The sequence below is a fragment of the Pelobates fuscus genome, chromosome 2, assembly GCF_036172605.1.
Source record: "Pelobates fuscus isolate aPelFus1 chromosome 2, aPelFus1.pri, whole genome shotgun sequence".
Lineage (NCBI taxonomy): Eukaryota > Metazoa > Chordata > Amphibia > Anura > Pelobatidae > Pelobates > Pelobates fuscus.
The window spans coordinates 164,836,099-164,854,099 of record NC_086318.1 but is presented as its reverse complement, the minus strand read 5'-3'; the positions used below and the strand labels follow the sequence as shown (position 1 = coordinate 164,854,099).

At 39.2% G+C, this 18,001-nt stretch overlaps 1 protein-coding gene across 1 annotated transcript in view; it reads right to left on the bottom strand.

Moving 5' to 3' along the window:
- LOC134586947 (glutathione S-transferase-like) overlaps positions 1-14,678 on the bottom strand; it is a 29,894-nt gene extending 15,216 nt beyond the window's left edge. The window contains exons 1-4 of the mRNA XM_063442915.1: positions 14,582-14,678; positions 7,077-7,173; positions 3,513-3,564; positions 2,292-2,424 (exon numbers count right to left, since the gene is read on the bottom strand). Of these exons, the coding sequence (XP_063298985.1) occupies positions 2,292-2,424; positions 3,513-3,564; positions 7,077-7,163 (272 nt within the window). The 5' untranslated portion in view covers positions 7,164-7,173; positions 14,582-14,678. The remainder of the gene's footprint in view (positions 1-2,291; positions 2,425-3,512; positions 3,565-7,076; positions 7,174-14,581) is intronic.
- Positions 14,679-18,001: the final 3,323 nt, after the last annotated feature.

Below are 18,001 nucleotides of genomic sequence, written 5' to 3'. Positions count from 1 at the left end.
GAGTCTGTGGGTAACTAGTTGTATGCCTCTAAAACAGATTGCCATGATTTGCCAATATTCTGCCTCTAAAACTGCCATAATATACCAAAACGATGCCTCTCAATCTGCCATGATATGCCAGGTTTATGCATCTAAAACTGGTTGCCATAATGTGCCAAGTTTATGCATCTAAAACTGATTGCCATGAGTCAAGTTTATGCATCTCAAGCTGAATACCATGGTGTGCCAATTGTATCCATCTAAAGCGGATTGCCATGGTGTGCCAATTGTATGCCTCTAAAACTGCCATGGTGTGCCACTTTTATGCATTTAAAACTGATTTCCATAGTGTACCAAGTGTATGCCCCTAAAGCGGATTGCCATGATGTGCCTAGTTTCTGCTTCTAAAGCTGATTGCCATGGTGTGCCATTTTTATGCATCTAACGCGGGTTGCCATGGTGTGCCAATTTTATGCATCTAAAGCGGATTGTCATGGTGTACCAATTGTATGCATCTAAAGCGGATTGCCATGGTGTGCCAATTGTATGCCTCTAAAACTGCCATGGTGTGCCACTTTTATGCATCTAAAGCGGATTGTCCTGGTGTGCCAATTGTATGCATCTAAAGCTGATTGCCATGATGTGGCAAGTTTATGCTTCTAAAGCTGATTGCCATGATGTGCCATTTCTTTGCATCAAAAACTGATTGCCATGGTGTGCCTAGTTTATGCTTCTAAAGCAAATTGTCATGGTGTGCCAATTGTATGCTTTTAACGCTGATTTCCATTATGTGCCAATTTTATGCCTCTAAAGCTGCCATATGCCAATTTTATGCATCTAAAGCTGATTGCCATGATGTGGCAATTTTATGCATCTAAAAAGGATTGCCATGGTGTGCCAATGTTATGCCTCTAAAGCTGATTGTCATGGTGTGCCAATCGTATGCTTTTAAAGATGAATTCCATGTTGTGCCAATTGTATGCCTCTATAACTGATTGCCATGATGTACCCATTTTATGCCTTTAAAGTTGTCATGATGTGCCAAGTTTATTCATTTTTAAAATATGCATTAAAAGAAAGTGGGTCTCAAAAAATTACCGTTTTCAAAAGGGGGTCTCGGAAGCCCTGGTCTAATGTATTAACTGTGGAAGTGTAAATGTTAGTAAACCCATGATTAAGCCAGAATGCCAGTGTATGTAAAAAAAAAAAAAAACCCCCCCAAACAAAACCTTGACAGACTGTGAACAAACCACTCGCTATTGTATGACGTGTTGCAACCACACACTTTTCCTTTATACAATGTTATCTTTACCTCAAAGTGGCTTTTGCACAAGCCGTACAGTGTTACATTGACACAGTCTATGTCATTGAAATAAAGAACTAAAAAAAAATGTTTTTTTACTCTGACACCCCAGCCTGTGGCATAGTGCTGAAGAACCGTGAAGTTTTTCCTCAAAAGCTGACTGTTGGCAAAAACCGCAAAGGCACAAACACTGCTTTGCGACATGATGAAGTGCTAGCCCTTAGGTACATGGACAGCATAGACATGTACATGGTTTCCACAATTCATGAAGTGAGTTCAGTTGCAGTGTCAGTCTGCAGAAGCAATGCACAAATCGAGAAGCCAAAGTGCATTGTTGAATACAACAAGCATATAGTAGAAGTAGATTTAGAAGATTTGGCTGACAAGTATATTCAGCCATATCTGGTTCCCCGCAAAACAAAGATCTGATATAACAAAAATTGCCACCAACCTTGTCCAGTTAGCAGTATATAATTCCTATATACTGTACAAAAAAAAGCAGCCACATTTTCCTGAAGTTCACCCTGAAGCTTTTGTCAAACATTTTATTTCGCCAGACTGCTAATGCCCTTGTCATTATCTAAAGATTTCCAAAGACACTTCCCTAATAGAATCCCCCCTCCCACAGCCCCCCAAAAGTTGCCCAGAAAACTATGGAGTCTGCTATAAAAATGGACTTAGGAGGGACTCTACAAATTATTGCCCATTCTGTCCATCTCTGTTTGGCCTCTGGGCGTCTGAATTTTTAAAGTGTCTCAGACTTAAACTATTAATTTAGAGCACTCTGTATTCCTTGCCTTGGCTTGTCCTATTTATTACTTGTCTGCTGCCCGTACCAATTTATTGGCTTGTTATTTTGACTACTCTGATTTCTGGATCCCCTGACCTTTTTAATATTACTATATATAATTATACATATTTATTAATATTAAGATACACTTACAATAGTGTGTATGTGCAAATAAAAGTAAAATAAAATGCATACACATTCACACAGACATACACTTACAACAATCTGTCTTTTATGTCCTTTCCATACAGGTTGTACTTTGCAGCAATGTAATTCAAAATGGCTCGAGACTGTACAATCTTCATCCCATCCATTTCCACCATTGGGACCTGCTGAAACAGCAAAGATCCATCTAGAGAGATACAAAAACATGACATGCTGTTAAAGGACCACTTTAGTGCCAGGAAAACATACTCGTTTTCCTGGCACTATAGGGTCTCTAGGTCCCCGCCACCCTTAGGGTCCCCCTTCCGCCGAGCTCTAGGGTGAGAAAGGGGTTAAACACATACCTTTTCTCCACCGCCGAGCTCTCTCGGCGCTGGGGACTCTCCGCCTCCTTTCATCGGCTGAATAAGCATGCGCGGCAAGAGCTGCGCACACATTCAGCCAGTCCACAGGAAAGCATTCTAAATGCTTTCCTATGGACGCTGGCGTCTTCTCACTGTGAAAATCACAGTGAGAAGCGCGGAAGCGCCTCTAGCGGCTGTCAATGAGACAGCCACTAGAGGCTGGATTAACCCTAATGTAAACATAGCAGTTTCTCAGAAACTGCTATGTTTACAGCAGAAAGGGTTAATCCAAGAGGGACCTGGCACCCAGACCACTTCATTAAGCTGAAGTGGTCTGGGTGCCTATAGTGGTCCTTTAACTAACTGTATGTGCTTAGAGGGACACTTATTGCACCAGAACCACTAAAGCACTTTGTTATATTCCTTGATTGTTCATACAAGCAAATAACACCATGCACTCACTGCAAATTTGAACTGCATATTCATGTTGTGAACATCCCATTCCCCCTAAGTCCAATGTAGTACGGTGAGATCTGGAGACTCCGCTAGACACTGGAGTATACAGAAATTACTGTCACCTTTCCAGGATCAGACAAATAGGAAAATGGCCAACAACCCCCAATCGCATCCAAATGACTGACACTTTATCAGCAAAAATAGAAGAAAATCCATTTCTTAGTGAAGTAGTGATCCATTTATAATAGGCCTTTCTTTGGAAGTTAATATAAAGAGGTCACTTCTGATGGACGTTTCTTCAGTGTTACTGGATTCAGCCTGAAGTGATACATGCTTTGAAACATGACACATTAGCTTGATGGATGAAAAAATGGGATAAGATTTGCCATAAAGAAATGCACATAACCTACAACTGTAACTGTATATTATCTAAATCAAAGATGCTGATAAAAATAAAAGAATGTGGGAAATATACCTTCAATCAACTTGTTATATTGTTCCTTTGTTTCCAAAAATTCCTCATCAAACTACAATAAATAATAAATAAATAAAATTAATACAGTTGTGTTTTTAGTTAGATTTGCTTGTTTTTTATTTAACAACCACCCTATGTTCCCCCGAGTGGAAAAATATAACAAAAACCATATTAGATGCCTACCAATATTCAAAGAGGGACACTTTAATTTTAGGGGTGTGAGTGGATATGTCACCAGGGGCAGGGCTGCTCTGAGAAATTAGGTGACTTACTAATAAAAATTTGTCAACTATAAATGTAATTTAGAACAGGAAGAATAAATCTTACTTATACAGACTGATTTCTAAACACATTTATAGTAGTTTAAGGACACATTACAGTGAGCATTAATGGATACTATAGACTAGCAATACAAACTTGGATTTCTAGCCCCGTAGTTCCCTATAGTGCCCCCCTCGTTCGTGCGACCTCCCCCGAAGTGCAGAACTTCTTTACCTGAATACTGATGTTCCTCTGCGCTGGGTGTGGCTTTGCCTTGCCTCCTCCTTCCCAGGCGTCCGGGATCTAAAAACGACTGCGCCGCAAGTGCATTAGGACAGGCCCATAGGAAAGCATTATACAATGCTTTCCTATGGGATTTTTCGGTGATGCTGGATGTCCTTTTACGTAAAGTGAGTTAACCATGGATAGTAATTATTGCAGTTTCTCAATAACTGCAATCATTAGTGCTGCAGGGTTAAGGGGACTGGTACAGTGCACCCAGACCACTTCAATGAGCTGAAGTTTTCTGAGTGCCTATAGTGTCCCTTTTTTGTACGTGTGTCTGCTATACATTCAAACACATGTACAATATAGAGCCAGGGCAGTCTTTAACGTGGGGCAAACGGGGAAGCTGCCCCGGGCCAAGTTAATTCTGGGGTGCTCAAACCATCTGCCACGTGGGCCCCGCTACCCGCAATAAATATTTTTCGCCATGTGTTCTCCAGTTCAGCCGGAGAGGAGGCCCATTGGGTGGCCCAGGAACTTAGAGCCACCCAGTGGGAATTTGTCAGCAAGGCACTGCTCCTCCCACAGAGAGCTGCTCAGATGGAGGAGTAGGGAGTGAGGAGAGGGGCTAGAGAGCCAAACCTCAACTCCCAAGCGCCTCAGGCACCACAGTGGACCACAGGGAAGCCACCCTCCAGCAAAAGGTAGGAAACTGGAGGTGATTTTACATGTGTCAGTATGTCTGTGTGTGTCTGTGATTGTATATGTTTGTGAGTGTCAGTATGTCTGTCAGAGTATGTGTCTCTGTGTGTGCCAGTATGTCTATCAGTGTTTATGTGTGTGTCAGTGTGTCTATTTGCCAGTATGACTGTCAGTGTTTGTGTCTGTGTGTGTCAGTATGTGTGTTTGTGTGTCAGTATGTCTGTCAGTGTATGTGTCAGTATATCTGTCAATGTGTGTCTGTGTGTGTGTCAGTATGTCTGCCAGTGTATGTGTCTGTATCTGTTTATGTGTGTTTAACTGTATGTTGTCATTGTGTGCATCTGTATGTTGCCAGAATGTGTACCTACATGTTTGTCAGTGTGTGTATCTGTGTATCTGCATTGTATCAGGTTGTGTATCTGTGTGCCTGTATGTGTATTGGTGTGTCTGTATTTGCTTCAGTCTGTGTGTCTGTATTTGCATGTGTATCCGTGTGAATATCTGTGTATCTGCATGTGTTTCAGTGTGTGTGTTTATCTGTATGTGTATGTGTATTACAGTGTATGTGTATATATATATATATATATATATATACATATTAGCATTCAAACACCAACACTACACACACACATACACCCCCTGCTTTAACACTACATAAAATGGTAGAGACCCAGCTGTCAAAGCATTGTTGGAGTTGCACTACAGATAGGAGTGGCCACTTTTGCGATAGAAAAAAATTCTCACACCAGGGCTCTTTCTACTTTGTTTCCACTACTGCGTAATTGCATGCCAGGGAATTGGAGGGGGCAGGGTCCAGGGGCCCAAGCAAATTATTGCCTAGGATCAAAACAATATTAAAGATAGCCCTGTATGGAACTTCTATAAAAGAGAAACATTGAAGATTGAAAAGAAAAACAGAGGGATTAGGCCCAAAACAGGGTCTGTCCTTTCTAAATAGGGACATTTGGGAGGTATGTTATTACTCAACCCAGTAATAAAACCAATATTACAAGACCACAAGTAGTTGATAGAGCTATAACCAGCTCTAGTGTATACAGCGTTCAGCGATATGGACACCCACTTGCAGGATATGCTGTGGATGTTCGCAACAGGAAAAACCAAAAAAGAAATAAAAAGCAAAACAATAGTGCTCTCTGATTTTATAAAACCATGATAAAGTGGTAAATAAAATTACTCACAATAAATAGAGCAGACTCACTGCTCTGTATAATAGGGGCAGTGGTATAATCCCCACCTTGGATTCTTTAATAGCTGTGCAAGTAATAACCAGAATGCCAGGAAATACAAAAAGAATAAAAGTAACAAAGTAATATGTAGGTTTGGCATGTATGTAATGTATGTATGCATTAGTAATTATATACATAGTCAGGTGATAGCAGCTCATGAGATGTGTTATTTATATATTTCAAATCAGAACAGGTATTATAGTGATAATTTAATAGAATTCCTTCTATCTTACCACCCCTTTGATATTCCTGTTTATCTGTATTCCAGCTGTTAATTTGGATGTTGTGGGAATTACTCGAGATAGTCTGATTTATAAGTAAACATACCAATGTCATCTTTCAAATTTCAAGGCTATCCACATTTACATTTTGTTTAGCTGTATCAACCTAGCCTTGGCAAAATACCTATTGTAATTGCTATGGATAAAAATAAAAGTGTGGCGTAACAATGCATAGTCTACCAAGAAAGATCAATGCGCCATGTGCGGATGAAAACCCAGTAGATATAATAATTGTTACACTTATTAATTATTACAAGTAATTATTGCTTTTTTTTTTTTAATTCTTTATTTTTCTTGTGCGATAGGTGATAACAAGCGTGCATAGCCACAATAGCATTTGCAGGCAGTATATACATTTCAAACCTTGGCAGTCAGTACAGCACATTTTTTTTTTTTATATATAACATGAAGTTAACAGACTAATATAAACATTAGTATATAACTTTTCAGCAAGCTAGGTCGAATGTGTATAAAACAAGGTTAGGTTTGCTGAAGCTTAGAAATATGGTTATTAGGGGAGACAGCTTCCGCTTCGTATCTCATGAATTATCCCGTAGGGAGAGTTTTTCTACTTTGGGATTGTAATATTTTAGTTCCTAGGTTTGCTCATATGAATGTTTAGGCATAATATTTATTAGTAATAGTCTCTCTGATACTCAATGCAATGCATGAAGCCTGGGGTGAAACATGTTGTCTCATTATGTATGGTATGTAAAATGTGTATGTTACAAATATCTTTTCCTTTTCAAATATTTATTTAGCTCACCCACGATTCTACGCATTATTTCAGTTTTTTTCAGATCTAATGTTCAGTTCTGAGATGTATATGGATAATGAAATATAAATACCTCTACACCTGCTGCACCCAACAGCCATCTGATTGACTCCATTTTGCCTCTTCCATTGAAATAGTAAAGTTTAGGTTTCTGAGCCATGATTACTTCTCTTTAAAAAAAGGGAAAAAATAGCACCATTTATAATGTGTCTGCCAATAAAGTTATTATTATATTTATAACATTTAGACAGCTTCAACCTACTGTAAAGTACTTCACAGTTACACAGAGGAGATACATAACAGCAAGTAACAAAATGATGATAAAAAAATAAATAAGTGGAGTTGGAGCACTAGAAGAGAAAGAGGAAAAAAATAGACCATGCTACTTTCAGTATATCAATAGGCAAGCATTAAATACATGTATACTAAGTTTGCAACCAAGTGTTAAAAGTCTCTAACAAAATCAGGTTCTTCTAAATGGGAGCAGGGCGTTGCAGGATTCCTGTTTTACGAGGAACAATTAATGTATTCCAAAAATGGACTGAAAATGCACAAAGTAATATATTTATACTGGTATTTCTGTTCTCATTGTAACCAGTCCAGATCATCACAGTGAATCCAGACAATTAATTTTATAATGAACATGGCATGTATTTCATACATAATGCCAAAAAAACAAAATAGTATCTAGTCACTTCCCACACTTTAAGTGAATGACCCTTCACTGAATTTACAATATAAATTGTAAGTGTAGTACCATCTGAGAAGAGAGATCCGCTTAGTAACTTATTCAAAAGCATGTTCTATGTACTTGGGCTGTTGACGCTACAGCTATTGCTGCTGCCCAAGAGTAATAGGAGTTTTAGTATGTTGTATTAAGAGTTGAGCTTTTAAGCTCAGCTCTCTGTATTGTATGAGTATACTAAATAGGAAAGTAAAATTCTGTGGGGGGGGGGGGAGTTTAGCTCCCTATCATCTTAAATCTTCACCAGCCATCACTGCTTTGATTATTCATGTAAGTCAGTGGAAAATCTGCAGCGGCTTTAGAAGGGAAACAATCCACTCAAATAGGACCCGATAATTTAAAAAGGGGACATGCATCTTGTCAAACGTTATTCTTTATGGTTTATTACATGATGCAATCGGTAATGATACTGTTTTCCAACAACATATCAGCATCAGTATATTTTATTATTCTAATACTCTCCATCCTTCCGTAGATGCTTCCATATACTGTATATGCACAAGTCAGCTATACACCCATAACACACTGACAATGATATTTACCAGAAATAACTGAAATGTCTCAGCAGACTCATGAGACTCTTGTGACAGGAGCAACTTTTTAAGAAACAGGTTGCAACATTAATAGGGTTACACAATAATAAGTGTATCAGGTGCAGTGTTATGGTGTACAAAGATCACACATTCTGGACATTCAGATTAGAGAACATGAAACAGAATACATCCCTGATAAATTATTTATTGAACGTTATGGATGCCAAGGACATAAAAATGACTTACTAGCTAAAAGCAGTAACAAAACCTTTATTATTTTAGCCCTTAATTAACATCAAGTAATTTAACAACATATCAAATTCACCATACTTATCGCAAATGCATCAGGTTTTATAGCATCATATGTGTACAGTATCAGGGTTATTTACTAAAGTGAGAATTCCAATTAAATCTTGAGAGAATTTCACATTTAAAGCCAAATTAAGCAAACTTTTAAAAAGTCTCGAAGTCAGCAATGGTTCACGTTAGACTACTTTGGCCTCAAATTTGAAATTCACTTTGAATTCACTTTGAATTTTATTACATGACAGGAGGCTTTCTATTTTGCATAACATTCTTTACTCATGCCTCCAGCAGCACAAGTCAATCAATTAACTTTAAACCAATCAGAAACAAGAATCACATCCATATAAAGCTCTGACAGGCATATCACTTCCTCTTTCTTTGCTGCTCCAGCCAGGCACAGGTCAGAATATTTTGTTCCCACAACACTGACTTTGTTTATCTATTTGAATTGAACTACATTATTTATTCTTATATTTACTCTTATAATTCATGCTGCATTCCCCTCTCCTCCACCTGTCTACCCTTTTCATTGTTAATTGAAAAAATTCACACTCTGCTATCCCTTCCCTCTACCTCCCTGTCACTCCTTATTGTATCACTATCGCTGCTTTTTTGCCATGATCGCTCCGTTTTTGACAAGGTCTGGGACTTGCAGAGAGGGTACTGCGGGTGGAGGGAGTGTGGGAATCTGTTTTATCATACAGGCGGACCTTGATCGCGGACCGCGCCGGCAAAATTTGCGCGTGGACAGCGGCCATCTTGGACTTTGCAGTCCCGCGAGATTCACGTCGCCCATTTTTTTTACAACCAGATCTTGATTCCCACGATCCGGCCTGCTTCTTCTTGCACTCTAACACCCTGCTTTATGGCTATTAACTGTTTCACAACTGTGCTATATGTACTGAAATACAACTATGTGATAATGCCAGCCATGATTTCTGTATTGGCAATGTCCTGAATCAACTGGCCTATTTACATTATACACTCCAAACGTGTATCTGATCTGGGGTGACCCCCCATTCAAACAAGGGCTTATATCAGTGTTACTACCACTGCATTAACAGGGGTGACCCCCCTACACAGGGTGACCCCCAACCAAGATTTGCACAGACCCTTCAGTGGCAAGCATTCTACAGGGGTGACCCCCCTACGCTGGGTGACCCCCAAGCGAGACTTGCACAGACCCTTCAAGGGCAAGCCTACTATAGGGGTGACCCCCCTTACGGCTGAGGTGACCCCCCACGCCTTAACCAAGGCTCTATACACCTTGCTATATGCAGACCAAAGGTCATACCTATATATGTAATATATTGGACCAACCCGGGATTTCATCTTGGAATCGGACGCCAGCCTCTGAGGCTCGCAAAGCCACTGCACACAAGCTTCCACAGGAGGCCCATGGAACTGAGGAGGAGAAACTCCTCCACATCAACTGCTTGGACCTGACCGTGGGATCTTTTGAGATCCGCAGTCTGGCCAAAGACATGTCCAATTGTTGCATACTTCTACGCATGGATAACATATCAGCGGTCCAATATATAAACTGCTTGGGCGGGGCCCAGTCACGGGCCCTGACTGAGGCAACGAGGGACATATACCATTTCTGTCTTCACCGCAACATTACAATCAAATCCCACCATTCTCGATGCTGGCGAGAGGTCTAGGACATACATATCAAATACACCCCAAAATATACCGTTAACAATTAGGTACTCCCTCAAGTCCTGTATCCACCAATAGCCTGGATCTGAGCACCCAGCATATCCCAAAAGCGCTTAGATCCCACAATTGCAGCCGAAATGCCACGGGGTATGGTTTAGACCGACCGCACACAAATTTTAAGTGTTTGCGTCCCATCTCTCTTTTGGGGGATTTAGGGTCACCAATATCCCAGTTGTGAGGTTAGGTTGCTCGAAATTCGTGGTGATTTTGTGTGTTTTTGGAGTATTCATCAGGAGTTCCATATAAACACATCTGTTTAGGTGCTCAGCAAGCTATGCCCCTCAGTTTGGCTATTTGGAACTTAAAGGACCACTATAGTGCCAGGAAAACACTTATTTTCCTGGCAATATAGTGCCCTGAGGGTGCCCCCACCCTCAGGGTCCCCCTCCCGCCCGGCTCTGGAAAGGGGAAAAGAGGTAAAACTTACCTTTTTCTAGTGCTGGGCGGGGAGCTCTCTGCCTCCGATCCTCCTCCGTTCCGCCCCATCGGCTGAATGCGCACGCGCGGCAAGAGCTGCGCGCGCATTCAGCCGGTCGCATAGGAAAGCATTTACAATGCTTTCCTATGGACGCTTGCGTGCTCTCACTGTGATTTTCACAGTGAGAATCACGCAAGCGCCTCTAGCAGCTGTCAATGAGACAGCCACTAGAGGATTTGGGGGAAGGCTTAACCCATTTATAAACATAGCAGTTTCTCTGAAACTGCTATGTTTATAAAAAAAATGGGTTAACCCTAGCTGGACCTGGCACCCAGACCACTTCATTAAGCTGAAGTGGTCTGGGTGCCTAGAGTGGTCCTTTAAATGTGATATTAACTTTGAATTCTCACGTTGGTGAATATCCCTGTCAAAGTTTTCATTTACATAGGATTTATAAGTATGTGGAAAACAGAGAGGTGACTTGCAAATTACAGGCTGTAAAGGCTTGCCCCAAGCATCATAACCACTCCAGCTTGTTATTGTAGTTATCATGCCAGGAGTACCCATGCTCCATCCTCTGTTAATGGGAAAACCATTTTAATATAGTTTGCACTCTTATCTGGCTCACCATTGGGTTTCAAGTCTCCCTATTGGCTTCTGTAGAGCTGCAGATGCTGGATGCCAATGTCAATGTCATTCACTGGTGAGATAAAAGTGAAGTCCTGTAGACTGTTAATTCTCCACAACTCATGTTTAAGGAATAAACTCCTTAGTCATGCTGACACAGTGTGCGTTACTCTTTTATCTTATCTTATAGTAAATAATTGTTCCTGTCATTCTATAGCACAAGCAGATTGAGTATATATTTTTTCTTGTATTTTCTATAGGGAAGATTGAACAAATATCCTCAGAAATACATAGTGTAGGTTATAATTACCAAGATTTAATAAACTGTTAAATTAAAATTCAGTTATGATTGTGTGAAATACCAATGTCATCAGTTGTGTAGCCTGTAAAGTCTTTATGTTCTTTAAAAATATGTTGAGAGGGCAGTCACTAACTCTTTTTTCTTAAAGGGTTTCTCTATCACCAGCAAAAAACACGAAAGTTATAACATTTAAAGGTTATTTCTAGTGTAGATTTACCATCTACTTTTAATGCATTACATGCACAAAACTCCACAAATAGTGAAGAAATGTTAAGCATTTTTCAAGGTTCACAAATTCAAATCTAACCCTCTTCTTGGTCTTTAACATGTTTGAGGACCTTGCGGTTAGATCAATGGACCCAAATTCACCTGAATAGTAAAATTATTGAGAATATGAATGGGTTGTAGAGATTAATACCATACCACATTCATGCACAATTGTGTCTTCTCCTAAATAGATAAATAACGAACACTCATGCAATTTACTCTATGCGGCATGCTAGTGAAATCACCAGTAACATATACATTGAATGTTGTACTTAACTAAAGGGTTTTTCCTGGTATGCTCAATGGCAGAATGCTGAGGGCTGAGAGCACAGCAGCATGCATACCATTCCAGAGCATATGATCTCAGCCAATCAGTTAATCAGTAAATCCTCATTCATAAAACTGGCATGAGAAAGGTTCATTTCTTTTGAAGTCAGCTTGAAACAATGAATGTCCAGAGATATCTGCACTTGTGTGATGGAGGCTAGTTATCTTTTATTTAGCACTTTAAGTGTCTGTATCATACACCTTTCTAAACAAACTGGAAATATGAGACCACAAGGTAGTTGACAGGCCCGAGGGAGAAACATGAATGGGGTATTCACTAGTCTAAATGTCATTTACAGAATGGCTGAATACGGGGCCATTTGAAACACAAACTCTGGACATTGTTCATGCTATTCAACAATGTCCAGATTTTGGTCCAAATTTCTGCTGGACTGAACACTAAAATCCATACCTGAATGTTTCAACTCTGGGCCTCAATACTGGATTTTAAAAAGTCCAAATGATTAGCCTACTGGCAGTGGCCAAATAGTGAAAAGTTCTGTGGCATGAGGGTTAATTATGTGGACGCTGGCTTGCAAGTACTACATAAACCTTATGGGAGTCAATAATACTCTAGTATTACTGTAAGGGAGGTTTAAAACCCCACCTGCACTTCTCTCCAGCTAGTAACAGCAACACACTGGTATGACTGGAGAGTAACATGGATTCCTGTTGACTGAAGAGATTTGGGAATGAGGGAAGGGTGGGAGGGGGTTAGTAATGACCAATTTACTAATTACTAATATGTAACCAATTTAAAAGACACTCTAAGCATCAAAACCACTAAGTCTTACTGTAGTGTTTTTGGTACATAGATCCTGTCCCTGCAGATTGACAAATTATTGATTGTGAGAAAGGGCAATGTTTAAATTTGTCAGTCAAAATGCCTCAAGTGGTTGTCAATCAGACCACCATGAGAGGCATGTCTTAGGTAAGACTTCTAATAATTGATATCACATTTGCCATTGCTGAACACGTTGAATGCTTTTGATAGAGAAACATTGTATTTAAAGCATCTGATTGGCTGAGCACAGTGATTGCTGTGCATGTGCCAGGTTACACCAATGCTTCTCATTGAGAAGCCCTGGATAGACCCAATGTCATCCAGATGGATGATCTCAGAACAGGAGGAGTAGTGCCACAGCGAGTCTGGGATGGCATTGGATAAAAAGTGAGCTTTTAAAAAAATCTAGAACAGGGGTTCAACAATAGAAATAGGAACACTAACGTTAAAAATAAATATATTTATTTATAATGTTAGAGTGTTTCTTTTAACTTACACTGCTATCGTAAGTCCTGCAGTTCTATTTGTTAATAATATTTTCATCTGAGCCCTACAAAACTCATGTTAGAATTGAAGCTATAAAAAAAATAAAAAAATAACGTCAATTAACACAATCACCGCTCACTGCTTTTATTTTAACTTGTTTCAAAATGTAAGGATTATACCATGTACGTTTACCATTAAAATTTAGAATAGCAATTTAGAATAGAAGGTATAATGGGGGTTATTCTGAAAAAAAAAATTACACACTTGATTCTCCACTCTTTACATGGATGCCTTTCTCCCCCCCCCCCCCCCCCCCACACTTTTTCTGTAATTTGCCAATATAATACATCATTCTGCCACTTGTTTTTCTTCTTTTGGATTTTAATATTAATTACATTAACAAACTAAGAAATTCCTTGCAATTTGAAGAATTAGTTCACTCTTTTTAAACAAACAGGAAGACAGAGAGAGATGCTTACCTGTCACAGAAAATCCTCCACTATAACTATGGAAATAAGGCAAACCTGTATCTCTTTCTTATACAATTGTGAACATTGTTTTATCTGATTAAAAAAAAAAAAAAAAGAGCCAAAATGGAATAGGAAAATAAAGTAATGGAAGAGGTGCAGTAAGGTATATTTTATAGCAAATAAGGTAATAAAACAATGTTTAAATAGGAAAATCAGCCCAGCACAACACGTTTTATACATGCTTCGGTTAACGCTTACTGTTATCATGCAGTATTCACTGCTATAGTGTCATGAGAATACTTGTTTGAAAGAGTGGTTGCCCTTTTCAGGAAAGGGTATATATGCCTTTTCTTACTGTAACAAGAGAATACAGTGATTCAAAATACCAAAGTTGCCAGGTAACTTCCACTGTCATTACCTGCTATTGTAGCATTCTGAAACTGATTGCAAAATGGTTGCATGAAAAAGTGTGAAGAATGGAAACTATCAAGGACAAGCCATTTCTATAATATAAAGATCTGTGGGGAACAATAATTGGTCAAGTACACTAACCTCCCTCCTTTAATCCAAGTTATGATGCACTACTGGTTACCTGACTGAGGCCAAGTGCTATTGGATGTCCTACGAACTCCTAAGGCCTTCAGGACGCTAGTGTCTGTTCCAAGAAATCTATTCATTAAACAACGGCTTGAACAAAGCACTTATAGGAATGAAAATCTCCACCCACACTGTTTTAAAGGTCATACTTTTTTTTTTTTTCAGGTCTTTCTTTTCAAACAGAACAGTAACATATCAGAGTGACTCTTAAAGATTAATAGAAGAAATGTATGAACAAGAAAATGCTAGAGAAGGGGAGGGGGTGTAACTTCACTGGCTGAATGGTTTTATAAATATAATAAGAACCCCAAGATGGAATTCATTTCCCCTTCATACATACTTTAGACTTTTTTATATTTTATATTGTATAATATGTTTCTCTAATCTTAGGGCAGCACTGGATATAGTGCTCAGAGAGTAGTCAAATGAACACTCTAATTTAAAAATAAATAAGTAAATAAATGCATAAAATAATTCACTACCAAGCGGTTTGCTAAAAAGAAAAAAGAAAAAAAAAAAAAAACACCTCCACCATCTGAGTGTTTTAGCTGTCCTGGAAAGAAATATTTAAATGTATTTTTCAATTCAGTATACATAAATAGCACATTATTTAATGGAAATAAAAATTTTTGGTTGGGAAGAAAAACGTTTAATAATTATTTACGAAATAACACAGTTACAAATAAGGAATCCATGTTGTAAATAAACATATATGTATTGTATAGTTGTTATTTATATATGTTGTCACATTGTCATGGTGTTGTCCAAAGAACATAAACCTCATTAAAGCCATGTTGCATTTTGGACACACTAATACATGCACATACATATACACTCTGATATATGCATGTGTATACACACTGATGAATGCACACATAAACACACGTATGCACACACACAAATACACAGATATTCCAGACACACTCACTGAAACAACTGCCAAAAGATAAATGCACGCGGATATCCAGTGCCACACACAGACATTTGTTGTCAGACACACACTTATACACATTGTCAAAGACATTAACACACTCACAGACTCTGAAATGCACTGTCAACACACATACACACGCAGACACACACATTGTCACACACAATTACCCAGAAGGTGCAGTGGTAAAAGTGTTATTATAGCTGCTCTAATACTGGCATTGCTGTGTGTTGCTCCAAGTCAGCCACCCTCCAATTACCTTCTTCTTTGAGAGGGAGGGTGGCTGGCTTCTCTCTCTGAAATCTCCCTTCTGCCACCCTGTGATTGCACTTTGGGATAGTAGGTGACTGGTTTCTCTCCCTCCCTGCAACTCCTCTTTAACAACCCTCCATTTGTTCTCTTGGAAGAAGGGTAGCTGCCTGTCCCCCAGCTTGATTTACTAAGAGTACGGAGGACTCTTTGAATTGAGGCACAGACAAGAGAGGGAATTGGCCTCTTTCCCTGCCCCTCTCCCCTTGGAATACAGCTCCAGCTGCACAGAGCAGAGATGAATATAAAGTGTCAGCTCTCTGAAGCTCCCAGTGCCGTACAGGTCCTGTAATAATAATGGGATTTTCTAATGAAATTCCTTTTTTTAAATGCCCATCATTGCAGTGGTTTCCCCTTGCCTTATGTTTTTGTTGAAAATGATTTTCTGCTTGGTGGAGTTTCTATTACTGTAATATTATTGTGTTTGACTAAACTACACAGAGTGCACCAACACTTGCACAAAAAAAGGCATTACTAACAGATTCTTCATCTTCAATAAAGCTTCTCCCTGCCTGCAACACTACTATCAGTGTAGCATCAGAAGCACACTGCAAATCAAATATTCTGTCTTTGATAGGAAATAGAAAAAAAGAATCCCAGTGTGGCAGGGAGGAACCGCTACAATGAAAGGCAATAGAAGGCTTTTGAAAAATGAAGCAGCAGGAGAAATTGATTTATTAATTTTGTGAATCCACAATGGCATAACCACAAGCACCACCACCACCACCACCACCACCACCACCACAATTTTGAATACTGTATCTTTTTTTTAGAGTATTGCAATAGGAAAAACATCCCTCAATTGGAAGTCTTTTTCCTACTAGTCTGATGAGATAGTAATTTAGATAATTCCTTAGTTGCATCAATAAAAATTAAAAAAGGAAACCAAGTATTTACAGTCCAAAACAAGAATCTTAGTGTGCTACAATTGTTTCTCTATTAACTGTATGTGATATTTTCTATAGAGTCTATAGAGAGTTCCCTTTCCTATTATTTATTATTGGTTTTCCCCTATATGGAAACTCCATATAAGTCACTATGCATAACAGTATTTCCCTATGAGTTACCAAGGGTTAACAGATGTCATTATTACTGTTAGTGGTAGTATTTATAAAACACCAACGAATTCAGAACCACTGAATTAATAAATAATAGTAAATAGGTAAAATAGGTGAAAAATAAAATAGGTGAACTAACAGACATGTATTTGCAACAAATATATAATAGGTGAGAGCACCATGTATCATATATATTACCACTCTGTCAAAAATCTTGAATACTATCCGTAATTAGAAAACAAAATATAGACCATACAGACTAATAGAACACACTTAGAACTGTGGTTGTGTGAGGGGCAAATAAGGCCGTATAGGAAATGTACAAAGAGTAGCATAGTAACAGGGGAAATAAGTCGGTTGAGGTGTGCCGGAACCAACGTCGTGGTAGGCCTGTGATAAAACAGGGCCCACCCATGAGGTGTAATGAAAAGCATAGATAGAGGGAGAGGAGGGTGGGGACATGCAAATCACTAAGAACACGTACGGGACGGAGGAAGGTGAGTAAGGGGTTTAAATAGGGTAACATGCCCCTCCCACAACTGCAGGCCAAGCCTTTGAGGCCATATAGGTAATGTACAAAGAGTAGCATAGTAACAGGGGAAATAAGTCGGTTGAGGTGTGCCGGAACCGACGTCGTGGTAGGCCTGTAATAAAAGATGGCAAAAATAGATGCATGCCAGAAACGTAGATCAATCAACAAAAACCTTAGGTGCCTAGCTGTATGGTAAAATATGTCGAAAATCTTGACGGTATGTGGAACATATGGGGAATATGCTGAGAACTTCCATGACCCAGAGATTAAATATACAGACCCAAATGAACTAGTTAGCAGCCATGGATGGCACCCTATCCTAAAGAGGTGAGACTACCTGAGACAATGCTGCCAGATGGACGTGGTGGTTGTGGGAAATATGTGGGGCCCAAGAAACCGTGAAAGCAGGTATAGCAGCTCAACCACTAGATTACATAGTTACATAGTTGAAAAGAGATTAAATGTCCATCAAGTTCAGCATTCCTCACATTAGTTATTATAACGGTTGATCCAAAAGAAGGCGAAAAACCCTGTTTGAAGCACTGCCAATTTTGCAACAAGCTAGGGAAAAAATTCCTTCTTGAC